At 53.0% G+C, this 25,720-nt stretch overlaps 1 protein-coding gene across 8 annotated transcripts in view; it reads right to left on the bottom strand.

Moving 5' to 3' along the window:
* SHB (SH2 domain containing adaptor protein B) overlaps positions 1 to 25,720 on the bottom strand; it is a 148,473-nt gene that overhangs the window by 79,250 nt on the left and 43,503 nt on the right. For all 8 annotated transcript variants that reach the window (XR_014824256.1, XR_014824259.1, XR_014824262.1 and 5 more), the window contains exon 2: positions 17,918 to 18,038. Coding sequence is in view for 2 of the 8 variants with exons in the window: in XM_021066254.2 (XP_020921913.1) it covers positions 17,918 to 18,038 (121 nt within the window). In the remaining 6 variants the exon portion in view is untranslated. The remainder of the gene's footprint in view (positions 1 to 17,917; positions 18,039 to 25,720) is intronic.

Genomic DNA, 25,720 nt, shown 5'->3' on the forward strand with positions numbered 1-25,720 from the left:
CCATCCAGTGATAGCAGGAAGGAGGGATCTGGGAAGGGTGAGCACGGAGTTGGCTCGTGGCCCCTCACTTGGTCCTGGAAGCCTTTCTCCCCTCTCTGAGAGCTCCCCCTGTCAAAGGGGAATGGCCTGTGCTGCAGGGACACGGGGTACCCAGGAGCTCAAATGCTGCTCCTCTTTACTGAGATGATGCACATGCAAAATGGACAGCCCTTTAAAATATATATTTAAAAAAAATTTTTTTAAGTAGGTAGAGTGAAATTTGCTCCATTTGGAAGCAGGCTTCTCTGGAAAGACATCCCCCAGGGTCTCGAGTGTGACTTTGGCTTGCAAACAGGTTTCCAGGGTGCTGAGTAGAAGCTGCTGTCACCGAGTGAAACAGGCCACCGTGCAAAGGTCTGTTCATGACTGGTGACGAGCAAACAAAGGCACAGAAGACTGCAGCCTGGCAGGGAGCGCCCGCAAGGGCTTCTGTGTTGGGGAGATGATGTCCCTGGGCCCAGGGAGATCTGTGCACTTCTCGTGGGTCTTATTGCTGCTACTGCCACCACCAGAGGAGATGAGCACGTAAATCACCTCGGAATCAGGTTGAAGCTTTGACCTCAGAGACGGAGACACTGAAGCCCAGAGGGGGCAGAGTCTTGCCCTGCTCAAACCAGGAGCCAGGAGAGCCGGAAGGTGCTCCAGAGTCCTCCAGCTCACAGTTCCTCCCCCAAACCACAACACATCCCCGACCCTGGCCTTGTTCTAACTGGCCAAAGATTTTCCAGATTCTTGATGTAAGATCACAGCGCTGTGAAGCTAACAAGATGAGCTTGCAAGGCTGGCCCCTCACACTGTCCACTCCCAGAGCAGGGGCTTCTGCTCCTCTCTGCAGCCCCGGGTGCTTAGGACTTGCAGGGGGAAGTCAAGGAGACACCAGAATGGATGTCCGCCCCCTGCAGTGGAGGCAGAAAGAGATGGAGGCAACAAGGGCATGCGATACTGTTGGCAGACCAGACCAGAGCGCCAGGAACTGAAGGAGACCCCAGGATAAAGCAGGGCCTCGCACACCAGGGGACTATCCTCCTAGAGTCATGGAGCCAGCCATTAAAATACAGATTCCCAGGCTCCAGAGAGTGCCCATAAGGACCGGGGCCTAGGAATCTGCATTTACAACATGCACACCCGCCTCCCTTGGCTTCCCCATGTGATTGTGGCACACTGACACTGGAAGGCCCTGAACTCTTGTCTGCAGGGCAGCCTACCCTTCGCCCGGACCCAGGGCGGTGGGCAGAGTGCTGGACTGACACTCCTCATGTTTTAGAGACTGGCTGGGGTGAGAGCAGGGCCGAGGGCAGAGAGCCTGGATGGGTGCCCCACTGAGCCTCCACATCTCCTGCCCTGCATGCTCCTGCCCTGGTGGACCTGTTCTGAGGCCAGCAGGCCCATTCTGTCTTGTGCGCTCTACCTGGGGACTCTCGTATGACTTGCCCGCCAAGGTCTCTGGGGGCTGCCCTCCCTAGAGCCCCATAATATGCAAGGTCCTCCGGAGTCAGAACGGCTTTACCTGCACAGGAGAGCCTCAGGGTTAGGGAGCTTCCAAAATGAACCCCAGATACTGCCCTGCCCTGTGTGTGCAGAAGCCTGGCTTATGGTCCTGTTCTAGGCAGGCTCCAGTCCTGTGTGATTTTAAGAAAGTACCCTCCCCTCTCTGAGCCTTCATCTCCCACCTACCTAATGGGGATAACATCATGTGCCTTGTCTACCTCTCCAGGGTGATGTGAGAACCAAAGGAGCATGGAAAAAAAGGACAAACAAATTAATTAATTAATTAATTAATTATTTAAAAAGGAGTTCCCATTGTGGCTCAGCAGTAACGAACCTGACTAGTATCCATGAGGATGTGGGTTTGATCCCTGGCCTCACTCAGTGGGTTATGGATCTGGTGTTGCCGTGAGCTGTGGTGCCATGAGCTGTGGTGTAGGTCACAGATGCGGCTCGGATCTGGTGTTGCTGTGGCTGTGGTGTAGGCTGGCAGCTATAGCTCTAGTTCAACCCCTGGCCTGGGAACCTCCATATGCTGTGAGTGAGGCCCTTTAAAAAAAAAAGACAAAAATAAAATAAAATAAAACAAAGGAACATGGATATGTTTAGGACATCAAAATAAACACAAAGACTATGGATATGTGGTTTTCTACTACTCTTTTTTTTTTTTTTTTCTTTTTTCCTTTTCTAGGGCCTCACCCTCGGCATATGGAGGTTCCCAGGCTAGGGGTCCAATGGGAACTGTAGCCGCCAGCCTACGCCACAGCCACAGCAACGTGGGATCCGAGCCACGTCTGCAACCTACACCACAGCTCATGGCCATGCCGGATCCTTAACCCACTGAGCAAGGCCAGGGATTGAACCCGCAACCTCATGGTTCCTAGTCGGATTCGTTAACCACTGAGCCACGATGGGAACTCCCCACTCTTTTTTTTTTTAAGCATGGAGTAAAGGTGTGTTCTTTCCTTCCATTGTTGGATACCTGAGGTAAGTGGGCATTCTTTTTCAGCAGCAGGCAAGAAAGCACTTGCATGGCTTCTGCCTGGCTGGCCCCTTTCTCAGGGAAAAGAAGCCAGGGGTTCTTGGTAGGCGACTCTGAATGGGCCTTTCATAATTTTGAAATCTCCAGTGCATGTCTACCGTTTATGTCAGTACTTATAAAGGGAGAGGGAACCACCCCTGTCAGGAGAGGAGATAATTGTCCAGCACGTCTCCGTGGCAGAGGCACTGTCATATAATTAAAGATGATAATTACAGCTCTGTGTCTAGTGTCAAACCCGGGGCTCTCTCCAGACACGGCTGTGCCTCTCCTCTCCCTAAGTGTGAAAACGCAGGCTCTCTGTGGATGAGGAGGGCCTGGGCACCCCTGTCCCTTAGCCTCAGGTGGCTTCTGTGGGCCCAGCCCTTTAGATAGTTTGACCTGGAAGCCTCAGCCAGGAGAGCTGGGTCCTTGGCAGTCCTGTCTCACTGCAGGATGTGAAACCAGGTGTCGGGGTGGGAGGACCCCCAGGGGCGACAGGCAGCCCCTGGCCTAAGAGCAGGAAGGATGGCCAGCTGGCTCCTGAGGGAACCCAGGTTGGTTCCCCCGGAGGCCATGCACTCACTTTGCTGGCACACAGGGCTCTCTCCTACAGAGGCCACCAACGAGCCGGAACGCTCACCTAAGCACTCAGCAGTTCACCCACACTTCCCACGAGGCCTCTGTGGGTACAAGGCGGTCCCCTTCCCTTCCGGCCCCAGAGCTCTGGAGGGCAGGAGTGGCTGTGATTGTCTTTATTCCCCAGGACCCCTTCCACAAGCCTAGCTGAGCATGGGCTCTGGAAGAAACGGGCAGGACAGGGACTGATGCGATATAACACGCGAGCACTGGTTGTGGAGTCCCGAGACCTGAGCACACGTTGGGTGGCCCTGAGCAGGCCACCTCCCTCCGCTAGTTTGCAGTTTCTCTATCTTAACAACGAAAATAACAGGGCTGCCTCCAGGGTCGTTCTGAGGGTGAAATGAGATAATGTCTAAGAAAGCGCTTTGTAGCCGGTCAAAGGAGAAGTAAACATAAACTGTGACCACAATCATCCCACGTGTATAACTGATAGCCAGGTCCTGGAAAAAATGAGAGAAAGGCCAACGAATCTGATAGAATTAATTAGAAATAGTCACAGACCCACAGGCTTCCTGAAGCAAAGACATTTTCCTTGTAGCCTCTTAAGTCCCAGACTAGGAAGGGCCATTACTCCCTGTACCCAGGGCCCCACAGGCAGAGCAAGAGACTGACCTGGACGGGCGCCAGCGAGGAAGGCGGGGGTGGGGGTGGGGGGTGCCTTTCATTCTCCTCTGTGGCTGGACAAGAGGTGACAACTCCCAAAGCCAGTGCAACGCCTGAGGAATGCATGCAGGAGGGAGGATGGAGAAAGAACTCCCCAGACACAAGGGGGCATTGGCTGCAGGGGGTCTTGGATGACTTTCAGAACCACACTGGGCTAGAACCTCACCTGTCCACCACTCACTGGGCAGGCCTGGCCACAGACCTTCCTTTTCTTAACCTAGAGAACAAGAGGGCAACCAAATAGTCCCCCATTCGAGTGCGGCTCTAAAATCCTCACCCTACGAAGGAGGATTTCCTAGAGAGGAGAAAGGTTTCAACACCTGAGTTTAAGCTTTTCAACCAGAAGCACACATGGCTCAGGTCAAAGTCAGCTAAACACAGACGGAGGATGTGAGATGAAGCACTGATTCCGGCAGACCCCAAGGCTGGACATCAGGTCCCTGGGAGGCTGGGGGGCCTGAGGGTTTTGTGAAACCAAAGGTGATCCCTCAGTTCTGCCCTTCTCCCTCAAATGTTCAGGGCTGGGGCCCAAGAGGCAGCCCCGTGCTTTTCATTAGCACTAGGAGCCGTGGGAATTTACAGCAAATCTTCGTGCAGATGAAAATTAGTTTCAGGACTAGGGGGCAAACAGGCTGAGTGTATTAGTAACAAACAAACCCTTCCTCCTACTTTCTGGGTGTAAATTATGAAAATAATGAAAATATCACCGAGTTTCTTCTGAGGCTCAATTCAACAAAGTCCCTTCGCATGAAAGCCTAGGCTGAGCTGGGGGTGGGGGTCGGGGCGGAGCAGAGGTGGGTGCTTTCCACAATCCTAAGCAAAACACAGACAGGTGCAGCCCAAAGCTCCTCCTTCCAGACCTCCTGGGGCAGGGCACTGGGCCGCATGCCACCCCCACCCCCCGCCTTTGTTCCTACTACTCTTCCCAGTCCAGTGCCAGGTGGAGGAGTCCAGTGGGGTTTTTTTTTGTTGTTGTTTTTTGTTTCTTTGTCTTTCTAGGGCCGCATCCATGGCATATGGAGGTTCCCAGGCTAGGGGTCGAATCGGAGCTGTAGCTGCCAGCCTACACTACAGCCACAACAACACCATATCCAAGCTGAGTCTGTGACCTACATCACAGCTCACAGCAATGTTAGATCCTTAACCCACTGAGCGAGGCCAGGGATCGAACCTGAGCCCTCAAGGATGCTACTCAGATTAGTTTCCATTGAGCCACGATGGTAACTCCAAGCAGTCTGTTCTAACCTACAGTCCCCAACCCAAGAAAACCAGACCACACCCTCCCCTGCAGCCCCCAGGTACTCACTGCTATGCCCACACCTGACATCCTCAATGAATGATGCAGTTACACGGCACGTGCCACCTCCCACTGGAAAGGCCTTCCAGGGGGCAGCCCCAGGTGGGCTCAAAACTCCCGGCACAACAGCTGCTCAACAGATGCTGGACAAAGCCCCCTCCTGGCTTCACCTTGAAGGGCAGGGCTGCCCCTCCTTTACCTTACAGGCTCTGGCACCCCATGCCTTTTCCTCTAAGAGCAGCTGGGCCCAACATTAACTCTTTCCTTAGCAGACACTCTGCAGAAGCAGCTCTGAGCTAAGGAACAGGGATAAAGTCCTAGAAGAGGCCAAGGAAGGTGGCGGTAGAGTGAGGGGGGCACTGCTTTTCAGTTTTGCTGGGCTGCAACTTTGTTGCTGGAGCGACCCTTCAGGTTTCTGCTTTTTGTCACTGAGGAAGGTGGGAGCTGGCTCCCACGGATCCATCCCGTCTGCCCCGCCTCCACCATCCTCAGACCCGTGGTGTCCCCCCAGCCAGGGGTCCTCCCCCATCCCATTGAGCACCTGCCCCGCCCCTGCCTGGCCTTGGAACACAGCTCCCAGGACACCAGAACCATCCTCCTCATGGCCCCTGGCTGTCACTCCAGCCCGTGCACCTGCTTTCTCACCCGTAAAATGGACACAACCCATGTCCTGCCTCCCTGGGCCTTAGGGAGGCTGAGGAGGAAGCTCTGGCAGGCGAGGTCCCTGACAGGTGCTGATGGTCAGTTCTGAATGAGAACCACGGAGTTTGGGGGAAAAATGCTGGTTATGGGGGATGGAAAGGCTTCAAGGGAAGGTGACCCTGAGCTGACAGAGCAGGCAGGCTGGGGTTAGATGGGAAGGCAGAGCAGGAGTGAAGGCGCCAAGCAGGAGGGCAGTGAAGTGGACAGCAGCAGACTCTCCCAACTCGGCACTGTGCCGGCCAGCTGGCTGGGAAGGTCAGGTGGGTGAGAGGTGCCCCAGCTTTGGCAGGGAGGCTGGCGCTGAAGAAAGGCATGAGGAAGGCTGGTCACATGAGGGAGATGCGGGCTCAGACACTCGGGCACCCAGCTCGAGGGGGAGAGGGAGGGGCAGCCGGCAAATCCAGGGGCCAAGGGAGGGCGACAAAGAGGACAGGGTGGACTGGAAGGACCCCCAATCTGGAGAGCTCTGTGGCTGGAGCTCAGCGACATGAGTGTATATCCGAGTCCCTGCACAGAGACCTGAGGCCTGGCGAGGGGAGTGAACCTACCAAGGCACAGGCGGTGAGCTGAGCCCAGGGTCAGAGAGAGGGACATGGGGTGAGCTGGCCAGGACCGAGGGGTGAGCTGGCTGGGGACTTGAAACCCAGCTCGGGAGGGCAAAGCCCGTAATCTTGGGGGAAGAGGTTACCTATCATTGCACAACACTCCACCCCAACAGCACATTCTGACCTGGGGACATTCTCCACTGGAAAGTTCCAGGCCAACATGTCAAACATAGAGCACTGACAGTCTGAGGGCAAGAGTTCCAAACCCTGTGGTCCCTGCCCTCCAGGGGCCCCCAACCCAGCAGATAAATTGCAACACGTTGTGGTAACACTGTATCAGCACTGTGGGGCCCCACCAGGGAGGACCCACAGTAAGGCTTAGATACCAGGAGGTGACCCCTTCTCCAATGCATCATTTTTTAGGTCACCATGTACAATCAGAAGCCTGCATTCTGGAAGGGAGATAAAAGTGGCATTTTATTTATTTATGCTCAGTTAAAAAAAAATTTTTTTTTAGGGCTAAATGTGCGATATATAGAAGTTCCCAGGCTAGGGGTTGAATTAGCTGCCGGCCTACACCACAGCCAACACAGGATCTGAGCTGCATCTGTGACCTACACCACAGCTCATGGCAAAACCAGATCCAGAACCCACTGAGCGAGGCCAGGGATCGAACCCATGTCCTCACGGATACTGGTTGGATTCGTTACTACGAAGCCTCAAAGGGAACTCCCTATGCTCACAGTTTTGAAAAAGGACGGAAAAGGAAGCAGAGTACAACATTAAAACACACAGACTAAACCAGGTGAAAGAGCTGAAAGGCAGGACTACCTGGGAGGAGGAGGAGAGGGAAGAGGAGGAGGAGGAGGCCTGGACTTTAGGCACCTGCCAAGTTAACCAGCCGAATGAAAGGCCACATCAAAAAAGCACAAACCTACTGTTACTCGGCATCCCTCCCCCGCCCGGCCAGGCACTGACCCCACAGGGAGAAAGGGGCCTGACATTGGGCACAGTTCCAGTGAGCCTCCATGACTCAGCTTTCTCACCTGCAAGATGGAAATAATGACACCGCTTCCTCCCAGAGCCTTAGGGAGCTTCCCGGCATAATCTATAAAAAGCGTCCTTTAAATACAGCCCTCTGCCATCATTACGAACTTCCAGAAAGCCAACCTGAGCCCTAGTTAGAGAAGGGTACTAATTAATTAGTCAAATAACAGGGTGTGGGGCAAATCACTCCATCTCCGTCCTCAGGTTTCTGGAGGGGCAGAAACTGTGGCCTGCTGTCCCTTCGTCAGCCCCTGCCAATCAGCTCCTCTCCCCAGGGCCCCAAGCCCACTGGAGCCCCATGGCCCTCCTCTGAACACCAGAATGCAAGGGTACACATCTGAACCCACTGAATCCTCACTCAAGAACCTTCCTTCCCCTTCTCGGGCAGGACAGTCCCCACTGGGGAACTGACGCGCTCATCCTCCCACTCACCAGGATCCTAGCGCCTCCCTCCCTGGCACCCACTGCACCCCTAGGCTGGCAGGCTCTTCCACCCCACCCACCCACTCACGCCTGCAGCACCCTGCAGCCACGGCCCTGGCTCTGGCTTCAGCCCCCTGGCCTGGATGACTGTTGTAGCCACAGAACCACAGAACCAGTCTCCCTGCCTCTTGCTTCTCTGCTATAAGGCATCCTACGCACACAGGCGGGCACGACTTCCTAACAACTTCCTAACCTGCTCAGGATGGGTGGTGCTTCCCCACAGCCTGCATGCTCTTCCCACACAGGAGGCGGGCTGGTGGGCGGGCAGAAGTTGCCAGGAACCGTGCTGCTGATGAACCTGAGTCTACTTCTAGAGAGCCATTCCCATCAGTTTCAGATCGTTTCATGTCTCTCTGGGATTCCGAAGGGCAAGGGGCAGGGGTGGGGTGGGGGTGAGCTCCTCTAACCCCCATTCCTGCACTTCTACCTTTGGAAGGATGCCCATTTCTCTCACGGCTGCTGGGAGAGGGAGAGGAGTTAGGGGCTGCATTCCTGGGGGTCTAGACCCTCACACCTAGGAGTACCAGCACATGGATGGTACTCGCTGCTCTGGGAGAATCCATGACAACCCCCAGAGTCTGTGCTCCTGCACTGAGGCTACTGAGAGAGAGGAACACAGCTGCCAGCCACTGGGCCAGGCCTGTGTCCTCACATCCTGAAGACAGCACGGAGACCATCCTACCTCCCGAAGGTGGCCAAGGATCTGGGGACAAGCCCCTCTGAGAGGAGCCCTTGAGCTGCAGTGACCAGAGGCTGCAGAGTGTCTGGGATACAGATGTCCCCGTACCAGAGCCCCCAGAAGTGAGTTCACAGGAGTCACAGTTATATAACACTCCCCTTTGATCCTGCAATCCTGCACCCAGAGTGAAAGCTTCACAAGGACAGGGACTTTGCTTTGTTCACTGCTCAGCCTCTAGAGCACAGAAAAGAACCAACACACATGGTGCAATGTGCTCCCTGGCTAAGGTCCTGTGACTTCAGACAACTGTATCTTGGCAGAATGGGAAGAGCTGTTTACAGAAAGTAGCTATTAACTGTTTGCTTCCTTTTCATTCATTTATTCTCCACATAGACTTGTATTCCTGGGCTCATTCATTCAACTGGTAAACATGTCCTGGGCCCAGAGGAGACATGAGGACGGTTAAGACCCAGTTCCCTCCTTCTAGGAGCTCTCGGCCAGGGAGGGGGCAGGGAAAAGAGGCACAACCAGACACCTCCATACAGCCCCCCACCTGGAGACAGAACTGGTCTCCAAGACGGAGCAAGGCACCCAGGGCCTCCTGCCCGACTCCCACCCAACCCCACCCAGAGGCCAAGCCAGCTCCTTTTCTACTTACAACTCATTTAGGTTCTTTTTTTTTTTTTTTTTTTTGGTCTTTTTAGGGCTACACACAAGGCATATGGAGATTCCCAGGCTAGGGATCCAATCGGAGCTGTAGCCGCCGGCCTAGGCCAGAGCCACAGCAACGTGGGATCCAAGCCACGTCTGCGACCTATACCATAGCTCACAGCAACGCTGGATCTTTAAACCAACGGAGGGAAGCCAGGGATCAAACCTGCAACCTCATGGAGACTAGTCAGATTTGTTTCCACTGAGCCACATTGGGAACTCCCTGACCCATTTAGTAACCGGTTAAACTCGGGCTTTCCAGATGTGGCACTCCTCCTCAGAGGAGGGGAGGTCTCTGGGCTCCTAAGGCGGCCTCAACATGTCTATCTGCCAGCCCTGGGTCCCTGCAATTAACTAATAGTCTCATGCATTCAACAACTATTCACTCAGCCCCTACTTTGTGCCACATCATACTTTAGCTACTGAGCTTCTAGCAGGAACAAAGCAGACACTTCTGCCCATGTGAAAGCCACACCTAGCAGCAGCACTAAGATTGACTATAAACAGATAAAGTGTGAGTAAAATATAGGGTATGCTAAATAAGGAACAGAGTTAAGGAAGAAAATCAAGCAGAGATTGGGGCAGGCGGTGGGGGGGGCGTGTTTCGGGTGGGCTGAAATTTAAGGTAAATGGCAGGCAAGGCCACTGTGAGTCAAGACGTCATGTATGTCTCTGCTCAATGTCCCCTCTCTGTGCAGCCCACACTGGTCTTCAGGAGCCGGACCACCCCTTCCTCTGTTCTCTTTCCAGCATCGCTCTGCTTGGCTTGTTTTATACTATAGACAGCAGAGCTTGTCTAGGTCCTTGTCAACCCCCCACATCAGACATGGGCACCTGGAGGGCAGGGACCGAGGTCTAGCCCACAGCAGGTGCCCTGTCAATGACTGTCAGCTTTCCGTGGCCTCTTTCAGTCCTGCTGCAACTTTCCTGAAAGGCTGGACAAGCTCAGTGTCAAGGGTCAAAAGGGCAAGGGGCATGTGTGGTGAGAGAACAGGAAGCAACTGCCCGTCTGGGCCCCCTGGTCACCATGGAAACCTGGGCTTCCCACTCCCCTCCCTACGGGGCCTCCCTGGGCTTGGAGCTCAGCAGGTGAACACCATTGGGCTGGGCGTGTGTGTGAGCTGGGCTGTTTCTCAAGAACAGGAAAGTCATCGGGTGACTAATACAAAATCTATTTACACTTGATTATCTCCTTCCTGTCCAGTAGGTAAGTCATTCTGGTAAATGACAGACCAGCCAGGGAACTCCGTGCAGTCCATGACCAAGCCTCCCATCTGTCAGGCAGAAGGGTGCAAGGGCACGTTTCAAAATATTTCAAAACAAGGCCCGTGAGCCCTCTGTGAGAAGTCCAGAGGCTTGCTGCTGTGTGACTCTGGCCAGCTGGTGCCCTTCTCTGGGCCTCGAGCAGAAAGAGGGCTGGGTAGAAAGACTGTTCTTCAGTTACAGCTCCATCCCGACATCCCCCAGCTGGGGGAGAGCTGTGACCCACAGGACAGGCTGAAGCCTGAGGCCACTTGGGGAGCAGACAGACCAGCGAGGAGCATGAGTTACCCCCAACACGTCTATCAGCCCTGGATCCCTGGAATTAACTACTAGCCTCATGCATTCTGCAACTATTTACTAAGCCCGTTCGTATCACGTACTACTTTAGCTATTGAGGTCCCAGCAGGAACAAAGCAGACACTTCTGCCCCTGTGAAACCCACATCTTAGTGGCAAACTGACTATAAACAGATAAAGTGTGGGTAAAATACAGAGTGTGCTAAATAAGAAGCAGAGTTAAGGGAAAAAATCAAGCAAAGAAGGGGTGGGACGTGTTGGGGATGGGCTGAAATTTAAGGTGAGAAGGTGCGGAGGGGGAGGCCAGATTGGGGGAGGGGAGGGAGGGGAGCGGGACACCGTTTGGGGAGCAGAGCTGTGGAGCAGGCCAGGTGAGGGAGAGAAGCGAGTGCATGGACACTGCAGGAGCAGAGGCCACGGGCACAGTGCAGGTGGGAAGGGCCTGGGCTCAGGGATCTGGACAGAAACGCCCTTTACTTTCCTGCTACCAGGAGGACAAGAGCAGTGCTGCCTCGAACCAGTGGGCAGAGGTGATGGTGAACATGCGAGAAAGGTGGAAATCTCCAGTAGGGTGGCCAGAGATGGCCTCTCTGACATCTAGCTGAGACTCAGAGGCCCGCTGATCTGAGAAGCATTTGCTGGTCTTCAGGGATTTTATTCTGAGATTTAAGAACAGCAGCTCCAGGAAGGGTCTCCGGAGGCTGGCTGTGCAGAGGGTGCAGACCTGCACTCCCAGCCCTGCCTCTCCTGAGAGCAGAGGGAGGCATGCACGCTCCTGGAAGGGGGCCAGGATCAGCTCTTTCTTACCACCTGGTAAGATCTGGGCTGGTATCACACACAGGTGGGTGTGGGCAGCGCAGGAAAAGGTGTCATCCTGGCCAGGACAACTGCCGAAGCCTGATGCGATCGTAGAAGCGGGGACGTAAGGGCTTCTAAAGACCTTCATGGTGCCCAGGGAAGAAGGCAGAAGAATCTGATTTTCCAGATGAGGGACCTGAGGCCCAGAGAAGGGAAGTGGTCTGGTCACAGAGACCACCGCAGAGCCAGAGCTAGAACCCACAATCACCATTCTCTCAGAAAGCACGTAGCCACTAGAAGAGGCCACGCTGGAGGACCAGAAGATGTGAAAGGATGTCCCTGCTGCCTTTGAAATTAGTGACGGGCTTTATTTTACCTGGAGTGTGCCTAGGAGCACATGAGTTTAAAAGGGCAGGAGGCAAGGTGTGAGCAAGGAAAACGGCCACGCCAGCGCAGCGGGGCGCTGGGTGAAATGGCTTTAATTTCCCCTTATTATGCTATAAAGTTGATTTAATAATAAAAACATGCTAAGGACTTTTTAATGTATAATGGCTTACATATTAAAAATTACATGAAAACGCTTTCAATTAATGCTTATATGATTCATCCTGTGAGATGACGCTTTGAACCATTTTATATAGGATAGTGGGGGCAGAAGGGCGGGAGTCACACCTAAAAAAGAGACCTAAATAATGGTAAGATTCCCAGTTATTTCTGCAGACCCCCTGGGAGTCCGAGATGGATATGAGAGAGTGTTTTCGCTGCAGGTGGGGGCTCCAGAGGGTGCTGCTTTTCCTGGTTTTGCCGCTTATTTAACCTCTCTAGACTCAGTATTCTCATCTGTAAAATGGGGATGAAGGCAGTACCCACACCTCACAGGCTCCCTGAGAGGATTAAATGAGCCAATCACGCAAAGTGTTTGGGGGTGGTGCCTGGCCCACAGGAAAGCCCTCTGATAAAACAACCATAGTCCCTGTCACCACCACCACCCTGGACACCTCTGAGAATTCCTGGGGCTGATGGCCGGCCGGGAGGAAGGATCCCGGGTGAGAAATGTTTTGTGCCTTTAGGCTAACCAGGGCCTCACGATCCAATCAGTCTTTCCAGCTCTTGCCCCATGTGCCTTTCCTATCAGGATCCTATCAGAAGCCTCATCTCCTGCCACTCCTCTCCAGCAGAGATTCCCACACCTCCATACCTCTTCCCTCTGCCTGGCTGCCAGATCCAGCTCTCATCCCCATCACTCCCACCTTCCACCCCCCTTGGATGGCTCAAACTGGAAGCTGTTGTCTCTCCTCTGAACTCCTGGAGAGTCACCTGTTCACCTCCACACACCAATCAGCCACCCCGACCCATCTCTACCTGTCTCTCTGCTTCATGGATATTCCTAGAGGCAGGGGTGCTATGTGCCCAGGTAACACGGTCCAGATGCCAACAAGGCTTAACAAGGACTCCAGGGTACCTAGGGTTCCACAGAGGGTCTGAGGGCCACCTGCTCCAGTGTACTGCTGGTTGGGCCACCTGCAGGGACTGGCCAGAGAATTCAACAGCATAGTAAATCACGTGAAGGACCAAAGAAGCTCTCTCCCCTCAATATCAACAATCTCAAGCACACATACAAAGTTTGTTCCTTCACCCGAGATTCATATCAGTGGTGTGTGCCGTATTTTACAATAAGGACACTGCAGTTCCCAACAGGCTAAGTATTCACCCAGCCACCCAAGTTGGCCTGACCTGGAGCCCAGCACACTTCGCACCACATCAGCCAGTCTCTGTGCATCTGGGGCCCTCAAGCCCCAGGGTCAGGTCTCAGGAAAAAAGGAAAGAATGGGCTGCGAAGTAGCTTTGGAGAGAGGCAGCCTGAGTCTTAGGGCTCAATGGGAGGTTTGGCCTAGAGATACCATATACATAGACACTGGGGCAGAAAGGAAAGCTAGAAGTGGTAGGAGTCCTCCTCTTCAATTTACAGATAGAAGAGGCCAAGACCAGCATCTGACCTCAAGAGATGGGCCAAAGGAGTTCCCTTCAGGGCTCAGCAACAAACCCAACTAGGATCCATGAGGACATGGGTTTGATCCCCGGCCTCGCTCAGTGGGTTAAGGATCCGGCATTGCTGTGAGCTGTGATGTAGGTCACAGATGCAGCTCAGATCCCGTGTTGCCATAGCTGTGGTGTAAACTTCATTGTAGCTACGACTGAACTCCTAACCTGGGAATCTCTATATGCCTTGGGCAAGGCCCTAAAAAGCAAGAAAGCAAAAAAAGAGAGAGGGAGAGAGGGAGATGGGCCAAGGAAGATGAAAAGGAGAACTAGGACTCAACAGTTGGCCTGAATCAGGCTGGCACTGAGAAAGGAGGCTGCCAACCTTAACTATTCAGAGCTGGTCTGGGGTCTTCCTTCCATGGGACTCATCCTACATGTCCACCTGACCGGGACCAGTCACAATGAATCATAACATCTTGGAGCTCAGAGGCCTCAGAGATCACTTGAGCCAGCCACACCTCTGAGACTTAACTACCTTCATGTCATCTCCCAATGCTGGTTGACTTTCCTCTGCTTGGATGCCTCTAGGGATGGGCAACTCACCAGCTCACAAGACAGCTTCACAGTTAATCAGTAGGTTGAAAAAAATCTCAACAAGATCATGACTTTTTTGAACCTCAGTTTCCCTATCTATAAAAAGGAGAGCTTGGGCTGGGTCACTAGCTTTCCAGGTGGGTTCCAGAGGGCCCGGGGGTGTTAAGGAGATACGTTCAGAGCTGCTGCTGGGGTGAGAGAGGTGTTGAGGGCAGAAAATGAGGCAGCTTTGGCTCACAGGAGTAACCCAGACATGCCTGGGTTCTGAGGTTCCAAGGAAAGCAGAGGCTCCATTTTGAAGCCAGAACCTAACTCCTGTGGGTGACACAAGGGGAGTCTATGGGAGAGGGTAAATTGAGGCAGACAGAGAGAAGGGGTTAAGAGAAGCCCCTGGGAAAACAGACATGCCTCTCCACGCCCTCCATCCTAGCTACAGCCAATGGGCTGGCCGAGTTCTCTGTTCACAAAAGCACCACCTCCCACAAGATTCCCGCCACCTGCTGCATGGCCCCAAGAACGCGGAGAACAAATTCTCAGCAGTCAATCACAGGCCACGTGGGCCATGCTGGGGAGTCTGCACACCAAGCTGCAGTAAATGCACTGGGGCTGGATGGGCCCTGGAAAGAAGTCCTGCCTAGCAGTTAAACGGGGCCTTTGGCAGACAGGCGCCCCCCACCTCCAGCTGACTACCCAACTGTGCTGCCTTGGACAAGTTACTTCATCTCTCTGTGCCTCAGTTAAGAGGTGAAACGCACAGCTACACTTTAAAGAGGGATGGTGAAAATCCAGTGAGAATTCACAGTACGAGTTGTAAACAAGTACGAGAGAACTGAGCAGTGGACTCCACTGCTGTTGTGTTATTACTGACCCATCATTCTATAAACAGGTTAAAACAGAGGCACAGAATGCGCGGCCCTGTGTCAAACAGCCAGTTCGGAGCCCAAAGCGGCTAGATGAGTGACTGCCCACTCTAAGACTACCGCTTCTCGAGGGAAACAGAAGCCCAAGGGTCACTTAGGTGGCAGGTGGTCACCCCAGATCGGCTTGACTCCAGCCTGGGCTGCTTTCAAACCGGGGCAGAGAGGCACGCTGTCTCAGGCAGACAGGCCAGGCTCTTCCCAGCAGCTTTACTCCTGTGAACCAAAGCTGCCTGCCCCATTCCTAGAAGCTACGTGCACACATACGCATGAATGTTACAGCATCAAAAAAAAGTCCCTCTAAAAGGTGGGATGTAAGTTGTTCTGTGCCACCCCCTGCTCCACTACCCACTGTCCCCAGAACCCACTCTGTCACCTTCCCCTCCCTCAGGAGCTTCATAGCAGAGAGTCATGGAGTTCCAGGGAGCTACTTCCTGGAACGCTTATAGGGTGCCGGCGAACCCAGCCCCCTTCCCTGCCATCAGTCACCACGGTGATGATGACGTTACACATAAAGAATTCCAAGTCCAGAGGGAGCTGCTGCAAGGTCATTACAACCCGAAAATGTCCTGTTGAAGCACCTATTTCCTTAAAAACAAAACACGTGGGTAAATCCGGGCATAGTTTCTAAGGTAGGAGGAAAGCACAGAGCAGCAAACAGAAGGATGCTTCTTTGGAGAGAGGACGTCCGAGATTTTAACAAGTTTCCGGTGAACTCAAACTGCTCTGCCTTGGACCTGGCCGCCATGGGTGTGCCTGACTAAAAAGCCAAAGTCACGCAGGACAATTCCACCTGCTGATCAGCTACCCACAGCGGCACCCAGGAAGAGCCCAGCTCCACTCCAAAGATGCCCAGCAGTGGCAGACCCTCCCCAAAGTCTGGGCTCCCAACATGTTCTCTCTCCACTGCCTTCAGCCTCCTGTCTCCATGTTCTGCGAAGTCCTCAGTCTCCCTCACCTGTGAAATGGGACAACACTTCCTTTGCAGGGACACGGTGGGAAGCGAGTGTGTCAAAGGGCCCAAGGCAGAGCCTGGGACCTGGCAGAGGCTCCGGCCTCAAAGGCTCCTGGCATTTCCTCATGTCCTAGATACCCCGGCATCAAACACAGCATCACACTTCCTTCAGACCTCAGCTACAAAGACTACCTTGCTGAGCACAGGCCACGCCTGCCAGTCTGCCCCCAACTTACCATGTGTCCTCAGGCATGTGCTTCTCCCTCCCAGCCTCAGTTTCCCCATCTGTAAGGTGAGGCTGTTGGGTCTGGATGACCTCACAGATCCTTTGCTGCCCTGGTGTCTGAATGTGCCAGTGTCCCAAAGTCACACTTGGACCCACCACTGCTTTAAATCCAGGCTGAGGCCTGCTCAGTGCAAGACTGGTGGGAGCTGCTGGGGGCGGGGGGCAGGGCCAGAGGGGGCCACTCACACAGCTGCTCTTCTGTGTCTGGAGGGTCCTCCTGAGCCAAGACTCTCATGGGGGTTCCTCCTCTCCTCGTGATCTCCCTACCGCCCGCCCACGCCTTGGGTCTGTCAAGGTGGCTGATGTGTGATCAATGTTCATTTTTTAAAGTTTCTCCTAGTATTGGAGTTCCTGAAAGTTAACGAGCCCGACTAGCATCCATGAGGACTCGGGTTTGATCCCTGGCCTCCTTCAATGGGTTAAGGATCCACTGCTGTGAGCTGTGGTGTAGGCCACAAATGTGGATCAGACCCCTAGCCTGGGAACCTCCATATGCCGCAAGAGTAGCCCTAAAAAAAAAGACAAGAAGACCAAAAAAAAAAAAAAAAAAAAAAAAAAAAAAAAAGATGCTCCAAGTATTATCCTGGTGAAAACAGACCCCCCAGGACACCACATTCCAGCCACATCCTTCTGGGTCCCACGCCATTAACTGACAGGCTTCATCGTCGAAGGCCAACAGGAGAACAGCCACAGAAGGAAAGTCTCTGTGTCTCCTACAAACCTGCCATGAAGACCATGGCTCTATAAGCTGCTTCTAGTCCTAAAATAAAGATTTTCTTGGATGGGGTCAGGGAGAATTTTGTCCCTAATAATAATTTTGTCCCTAATAATGGCTGTGGCATAGGCTGGTGGCTATAGCTCCGATTCGACCCCTAACGGGAACCTCCATATGCCGCAGGTGTGGCCCTAAAAAAAAGGACAAAAGACAAAAAAAAGAAAGGAATTCCTAAGGAACTCCCCTCCCCCCGTATCTTCCCCATTTACTACTTTTTTTTTTTTTTTTTTTTGTCCTTTGTCTTTTTTTTTAGGGCCACACCCTCGGCATATGGAGGTTCCCAGGCTAGGGGTCTAATCGGAGCTGTAGATGCCGGCCTACACCACAGCCACAGCAAGTGGGATCCGAGCCGCATCTGTGACCTACACCACAGCTCACGGCAACACTGGATCCCTAACCCACTGAGGGAGGCCAGGGATCGAACCCATAACCTCATGGTTCCTAGTTGGATTCATTAACCACTAAGCCACGACGGGAATTCCTTCCCCGTTTACTTCTTAGTCTCTTGGTTAACAGTACTTGGTATCTGGTATCTAGAATGTCACTGTGACCTGCCAGGTTCTTCCTGAGGTCGGCGAAACAAGGACAGATAAACTGTGGTAAAGACTCACCACGGTGCTGCCCTTCAGCCAGCACCTTGAAAGTACATCCCTTCCCCTGAGGAGGCTGGCGGATGACCACGGGTCCCCTTTACCCCCCTTGCTGAGTTGCAAGCCTCTATGCCAAGGGCTCTGCTTACCTGTCATGATCCTCTGGGCCTCGTAGGGCTCCATGTAGCCAGCGCTCTCCCCCTTTCCTGCTTTGTTTTTGAGATCATTCTTGGCATCAAAGGGATCTGAGTAGTCATCTGCGATGGTCACCTGCAGAAAGATGGCAGGGGTATGAGTTCACCTTTGGCTTTCTGCTTCACTTCTGTTCACACCCAGATGTAGCTCCAACAACTATAACCAGAGTCTGTACCAGACCAGCAAGGAGTGGAGGTGAAGGCAGGAACCAGAGCTGGTGCCCACCTGCGGGGAGCTCCAATTCTTGCAGGGGTAACAAGGGACCCACGCGGCAGGCAGTGCTCCATCGCAAAGGAGAGGCCTAGGCCTGGTGTGCAAGGTGGTGGCTCGGGTGTAGCTCAGTGAGAAGAGAAGGGGCATCTCGGTAAAGAAGCGCAGAGGCAAGAAACTAGCCGGTGTCTTCAGGGAACATGACTTGCTCAATTTAAGGGAATGGAAACGAAGGAAAGTTGGAAACGAGCTCACAGAAAGCCTAGAAATGCTGACAGGCTCCTGGTGCTGGCTGAGGCATAGAAGAGCTTGTCTAGAGATAATTACGTTCAGCGTTTCATTTTCCCCAAATCTGGAACACGACCATGCCTTGGGTAATCAGACAACAATTCGGTGAGATCAACACTCTGTAAAGATGACTGTGGCCCCAGACAAGCCCAATGAAAACAGAAAGCAGCTCAGGGATGGAGGGATAGACGGCCAGGGCCAGAAAGGGCCTTGGAAGCAACACGTCAGAAGACCCTTCTCTACCAGATGGGGAAACTGAGGTCCAGAGTGGGCGGGGCTCGACCAAGACCCTTGGCTGGATCCCCTGCCACCTGGAGCCCTTCCTGTCCTCCTTACTTATCTGTATTCCAGAAAACAGCAAAGTTCCACCACAAACAGGGCAGTCACCTGGAGCTAGGAGGTGGGGGCAGCGAGATGAGTCCCCCGACAGCCTGAGAATCTGAGTTTTGAACACTTGGAAGTTCTACAGTTTCCCTGGAAAAGGGTAAAAATCCTCAGCTGGAGGCTAAGAGTACACCCAGCAACTTTCCTTCCCATTTCGTACTTCCTGATCTTCAGAAGGGGCAACCTCACCAAAGGGGAAAGTCAGCGCATCCTTGATCCACCACAAACTCACTGTGACTTCTGCCCCTTCGGTCACACATCTGGCAAAGGGCAAGTCCTCAGCCTCCCAGCCAGGGCCACCCAGCGGCTTCTCTCCAGAGGGGGTGGGTTAGCAATTCTCTCAATCCTTGGGGTTTCATGAATTGTTATTTAAATTGTAGGTTTAATTAGAAACCACAGGAGCCTTCACTCTCTCCCAGCTCCTGGAATGTAAGGCATTTGAGGGGCCTGTAAACCCAGGGGAGGGGAAAATCCCCCTTTGTCTGCTGAGTAAATGGCAGTTTGTGGCAGCAGCCCTGGCAGGGTGAGCGAGTGACCTCCAGCTGCCGGGAATGCAGTGCCCGTGGAGGGAGAGTGGGCAGCAGCCCTGTCACTGGCGCGTGGCCCGGAGGGGCCGCAAAGGGAGGCACAGCACACAGCAGCCACCACTCCCCGAACGAGAGCAAGCTTATCGGTGAGAGATCCGAAGCTGGAGCGCCTACCTCCTGAGCATGTGCGGCTTCTCCTAAGCCTTGGGTCAGGCTCTTGAGTCCCATCGGGGACACTTCCAGATGCTGACATTGTAATCATGGCCTTTCTGGAGACTCACTGAGCTCAAATGACACCAGGCAGGGAAAGATGGGGGTGAGGGAGCGCTAGGGCCCACAATGTCTTTCATATGATATTTCTACTCTACCATTTGCAGAACCCATTAGGGAGAAAATGAGACACGGAACAAACCACCGTCACAGAGAACAGCTCAGAAGCCAATCCGGTGTATGCATGGTTTTGTGTCTCAGAGTGCAAGGGGCCAGAAGCCCAGTGGAGAAAATGATGGACCTGCTGTGGAGAGCATCCAATCTCATTTCTCTCATCCAGACCTTCCTTTTCAAAGTGAACACCCTCTGTCCATTCTGCAAAGGGGAAGAAGGGAGCAAATATTTCCCCAAGAAAACAAAATCACTTGAGGGGATTAGCTGGGGAGGGTGTGGGGCTGCAGCCTCCCCATAATCTAGAAATCAACATTCCAGCTCCTCTCGGAAGTGCTCTGTAATTTGCAAACACGGAGGCTTGCAGGATATAAACCAAATCTTTGTTCGCCCTGGGACGGGAGCTTTGGGAGGCCTTCAGTTCAGCAGGCGCTATCTGTATTTTCTAATTAAAATGAGATCTGAGCTCAGGCTGTCACGGGGCCCTCCAGCTGCCTGCCCTGCTTACTTCCGTTTCAATAAGAATTTACAGATCCTAAAACCAGGAAAAGCCCCTGGTCTCTGCTGACATATGGTTCCAGTTATACCTGCTGACAGTTGAAAAATCCTTCCGTTTAAAAGAAAAAAAAGTTTAGAATTCTGTTAGTTTAAGAAGCAAATTGGAAGGTTCCTAAAATGTATATTTAATCAATTTGCTTTCAAACTTCAAAGTGAGGTTGGGAGAGGGAAGGGAATTCGAGGTTTGAGCAAACACTCACTGAGCTGTCTGACCTTTCACGAAATCACGTCCTTGTTTCTGGAGTAAAAATTTAACCAGGTGTTAGGAGAGTTAAGTGGGGAGTTGAGCCTAGAGTGCCGTGCAACGTGCCACAGGCTTCAGGCGCAAGCACTGAGCAGTGTGACCACTGTCCAAGCTGCTCAGGGACACTGTAAATCAGGATGGCCAGGCAGGGGGCTTGAGCGAGGGCTGCTGATTTTCTGAGTTAAAAGAAGTGGGCTTGGATTCCTGGTGGGGTTGCTCCTGCTTTGCTTTAAAACGCCCCAGTTAGCAGACAAGTCCCTCAAATCTAATTAAACAATTCAAGCAAAAGGGAGCCAGCCGGGACTCCTCTGCCGGTCAGGCCACCTGGGCATGGGAGACACTTTCCTTGATTTTGACCTTGGATTGGCAAAGACCCGACAGAGCACTGGACCCTTCGCGTGGCCTGCTTGCCTTACACGGGGCAGGCGCAGAGCTGAGGGGAGGACCCAAGCCACAGGTTCCAGCGCTCCACCCTGGAGCAGAGCAGAAGGAAGGCAGGCTGTCCCAGCGGCGCTCCCCACCAGTAGGCCTCATCTTTGGCCACCAAGAAAGGTCTCCTGGAATGGGCGTGCCGGCCCATCTCTGAAGAAAGAAGCAGGATTATGTAAAGTCCAGGCAGGGCTTTTTTTACTTTCAAATAACATTGGAGACCCTAGGTTAGCCCAGGGTCCCAAAGGACATTTACAAGCAATGAAACGGAACTGGAGTGGGGTCCCCTCAACAGATCTGTTCCAACCTCCCATTGTTTTAGACATGGCCCGCTGCAGTCCAGAGAGCTCTAGAATTCTACCACACCCAACGCCTTTGACAAGGCTCTGGGAGCTGACTGCAGATGAGGAGTCGGCTCCACAGGCCTCCTGTTTTGCACACGGAGTCCCTCCTTCCAGCAGTCTGAGGCCTGGTTGCCTTTTTTCCTGAGGATTTCGCTTTGTGATTGGAGGTAATCCTCCAATTCATCCCCATGGGGAAGTATTAGAGAAAAGCGGGTGTCTCCATGGGTCCAAGCGCTTTAGTGAGACAGGCACCTACAAGGAGAAGGCTCTGGGTGGAAAGGGAAATTGGGAGAGCCGCTGCAAAGGAGAACTCTGGGCAGAATCCACTCAAATCCCAAAATGCACATGGGTTGTCCCAACACTTTCAATTTTCAGTACTTATCCCCACATGTGCACCAGAAGACACAGGCAAGGATGCTCATTGAAGCAAATAATAAAGAGAAACTGTGAGCACCTGCTATATCCATGATAGAAGAATGGCGAAGTAAACGGTGGCCTGGAGTTCCTGTCATGGCACAGTGATTAACGAATCCGACTAGGAACCATGAGGTTGTGGGTTCGATCCCTGCCCTTGCTCAGTGGGTTAATGATCCGGCGTTGCCGTGAGCTGTGGTGTAGGTCGCAGACGCAGCTCGGATCCTGTGTTGCTGTGACTCTGGCGTAGGCTGGCAGCTGCAGCTCCGATTCGACCCCTAGCCTGGGAACCTCCACATGCCGCGGGAGCGGCCCAAGAAATGGCAAAAAGACAAAAAAAAAAAAAAAAAAAAAAAGTAAACAGTGGCCCGTTTCATACTATGGAATATTATGTAGCAGGTTTTTTTTTTAAAAAAGCAGTTGCGCCATAGCTCTAAAAGCACAAATACAGTGCTCCGTGACCTAGCTTTGAACAAAAAGAAACAGGCTGTAGAAAGATAAGTACAAGATGATATCTATTTACGAAAAATAAAACAGAAAGCTGTATCTCTCCTGTGAAGACACCGTCTAGGGAGGCAGACACTGACTCCTCCTCTGAGAGGAGGGAGGGACTGGGAGCAGGGGGATGAGAGGAAATAAAAGGAGGCTTGTCTGTAATGTTAACGCAATTCTCAAACAAGAAAAACTTATTAACGTGTTAAACGCAAACCAAAACTTTTCCCAAAGCACTCCTCTCCACAGGTTATTTTCAGTACGGTAGATAAACTGTTTCCCAAACCTGCCTTGGGAAGACAGGAATGGCGTGGAATGCTTGTTTAAAAAAAAAAAACCAGATTCCTAGGCCTCATAAGCAACTCAGGTGATTCTCAGGAGGAAAGTTTGGGAAATGTTAATAAATGAGAGCCAGCCCCCTTGCCTACCAGCCTCAAAGTTAAGCCTCCAGATATTACTCTGGAATTCCACTTTTCCCAGGCAGTTCTCAGCCTTGTTCATTAAAGTGCAGCAAGAAGTTGGTGTTAAACGCAGCTCTCCCTTGCTGCCTTCCCTGGGGGTCAACTGGAGTCAGAAATGATCCAGCATGCCTTGGTCCATCTCCAGAATTGAAACACGGAGGTGATGGTGTCCTCTACGCAATCCTGAGGGCTGGCCCAGATTGAGCAACACGCCTGAGTGGTGGGAGATGGCGGGGGGAGTCGAGGGGGCAAGACCCTGGCCCGCTCCGTGAGGGGAGCATGAGCCGATGCTGGTCCTGGCCATGAGGACGTGCAAGGGCCTATGCTCCCCAACAGAGAGGATGGAAGCATCAACCCTTTTAGGCCCAGGCTACCTGGCTGGCTCTCAGCAAACTCTCCAGGAAGAGCACCTGGTTCCAGGGAGGGCTGGTGGGACCACAGAGAGGAGCCACTGCTGAAATGCTCCAGTATCTCCACTGAAATCACTCAAGCCTGCTAACAAGGAGGCCGCCACCTTCCAGGAGTGGGTGGCCCGCACTGTCTCCCCTGCCCCACGGGTGCCAACTCCAAGCCACACGGGCTCCTCTGCTCTGCTGTCTGTGGGAACCAGCAGCACCGGGCTGCCCCAGCTCAACGACTTGCGGGATGAGGCAAGACCAGTCTCTCCCTCTCTGTGCTGCTTTCCTCTCCCTGGAAAGTGAGGGGGTGGCACCCCATGAGGTCCTGGGTTCTTTCCAGGCCCCTGACTTCTCTCTGCTCTACTCAAAAGCAAACTGCATACGAACACACTTGGGAATATGCCACATGATCTCACTTGGGTCACTTCCTTATCAATTCACTGTTAAGACTGTGCTAGTTTTCCGAATGGTTTGGGAGTTATGGATGTCTTTGGGAATCTGATAACTCACGAAGCTGTCGCTCCCTCCATGATGTTTATATATGCCCACAAAGTGCTGGGCACATTTCAGAGTCTTAGCCTTCCTTTGGGACCCACAGTGACATAGGCCCTAGCAGGCCTGTTGTCCTCAAGACAGAGGCTCTGTTGCCGTACCAACTGAGAATGGCATCAATGAAACAGATCTGGAGGTCTGGAGAGGGCTTCCAGTGGCTGGGGGCTGCCTGGAGAAGAGGCAGTGGACAGATGTTTTTCAGAGACCCAAAACTATACGGAAGCAAGTTCAGTGAGTCAGGAAGGACATTTAACAGCCAGTAACAGGACATGCTGCCTGGGAACTGAAGCTCCTGCCATGGGTGTCCAAGTGGAGGCTCTAAAATGGGCGTCTGCTTTGAGTAGAGATTAGTTAGCTGGATACCACCTGTCCATGCTGTTACTCAGTGCAGCTTCCGCTGCCCCACAGCCGAACTCTGGCTGCAAGGAATACCTAGGTGGGTGGCTGTTTGCAGAATCCCCATGGTCACCAAGGCAGGTGGTGTTTCTAAAGCCCCAAGGCTGACCAGTGGCAGCAGGGCTGCAGCAGCTGTCCCAGGCTGTGCAAAAACACAGAAAGGAGGGTGGACCACAGAAAGGACACCGCCAAGCAGTAACAGCCCAAACAGGGAGTTCTGGAGCAGAGCTGGCTCTACTATCCCCCTGCTGGGTAACCGAGCAACCCGCTTGATCTCTTGGAGCTTCAGCAACTCATTTGTGAAACGGGGCAAAATTGTGTGCTTTCTCAGCTTCACATGAATTTTGGAAAGAGCAAATACTGAGAAGATTTGGCGATGGATCAGTTTATAAAGAATAGGTTATGGTGGCACCTCCTAGAAGCCCAGGGTCCAGCTAAGTGCTGGGGTCCCTGCGCATGAGAAGTCAACATCTAGGGGGGAAGACGAAACAAAGACCTGAGGAGAAATCCCAGTTGAGGCCGCGGTGATTACACAGAGAAAATTGGCTGCAATTAGGCATGGCAACAACTGTCCTATTTCTCAACCACAAAAAGAAAAACGTTTGTGACCAATCCTTTTTTTCACCTTTTATGCTGCACCTCTGGGTCGGGGCACCTGGCTAAGAGGCAGAGAACCTCAGGGCCAGGCCCCCCTGTGCTGAGACGGCATGAACTCCCAGTCTCCACCCGAATCCAGGGCTCCGAGGGCTCCACAGAACTGGGCTGTGACACATGGGGCTCTGGGGACACCCCGCCCCGTGAGGAGGTATGAGCAGACAGCCCCTGCTCTCCCCTCCCCTGTCCCCGGCTTTGACCATCATGGACCAACTCTCCTTACAGGCGCACTAATAAATCATTTCTGACATGGGAAGAAAATTAATTTGGGGAAGATTAATTAGCCACATTCAGGCATTCGGCTGAAACTCCTGGAAATCAGATGGTGGGGAGGGTGCTTTTCCACACCGACCTGGGATCAGTTCCCTTTCTCTCCTCTAAGGTCTGACTCAGCTGTGCAGAGTCACCTCAAAGTGCCAGGTCCCTCTTTCACACACGGAGGTCAAGTGCTCTGCCCATATGGCTCCAGGGGCGGGAGCTCACAACTTCACGGTTCAGTCATTCTAGAGTTGTCACTATTCGAGCGGCCGCCATCCGTTTCTTTGTGCAGACCTTGGGTGCCCTATGGTAAAGGCTTCTTTACAGACCAGCCGATTACCCAGCCAGCACGTCAGGAAGCGGTGGGCTCCACTGGTCTTTCCAGTCCGGCCCCTCCCACAGCTGCTCGCCTAGACACCTGCAGGCTCCAACTTGTCAGGAAAAATGCATTCCAAATTACAGCCTTCGTCAGCGCCTCTCCGGCCCTGCTTGCACGCCCCCCTCCCCCTCACATGCAGACCCCACCCTCCTTCAGTTTCACCCCGTGGAGAAGGCTGTGGGTCCTGGGTGGGAGGCTGCTGGAGCGGAGCCCAGGCCAGCCCTCTGTTTACCCCAGAACCTTGCTGTTAACGTGGTAGGGACTGGCTTCTCAGCATCTCTCAAGCAGTGGGAGGTTCTATTTTGAACTCAGAAATAGCTCAATCCTAAAATTTCTTAACTGCTTTCAGCCAGGGCTGTGCAGACCGAGAATTCAAGTGCATCCTCCG

Source organism: Sus scrofa, chromosome 1 (genome assembly GCF_054392235.1).
Source record: "Sus scrofa isolate SSC_HxYL_T2T_F1_AM1 chromosome 1, Sscrofa_HxYL_maternal_Yorkshire_Landrace_v2.0, whole genome shotgun sequence".
In the NCBI taxonomy this organism is placed as follows: Eukaryota; Metazoa; Chordata; class Mammalia; order Artiodactyla; family Suidae; genus Sus; species Sus scrofa.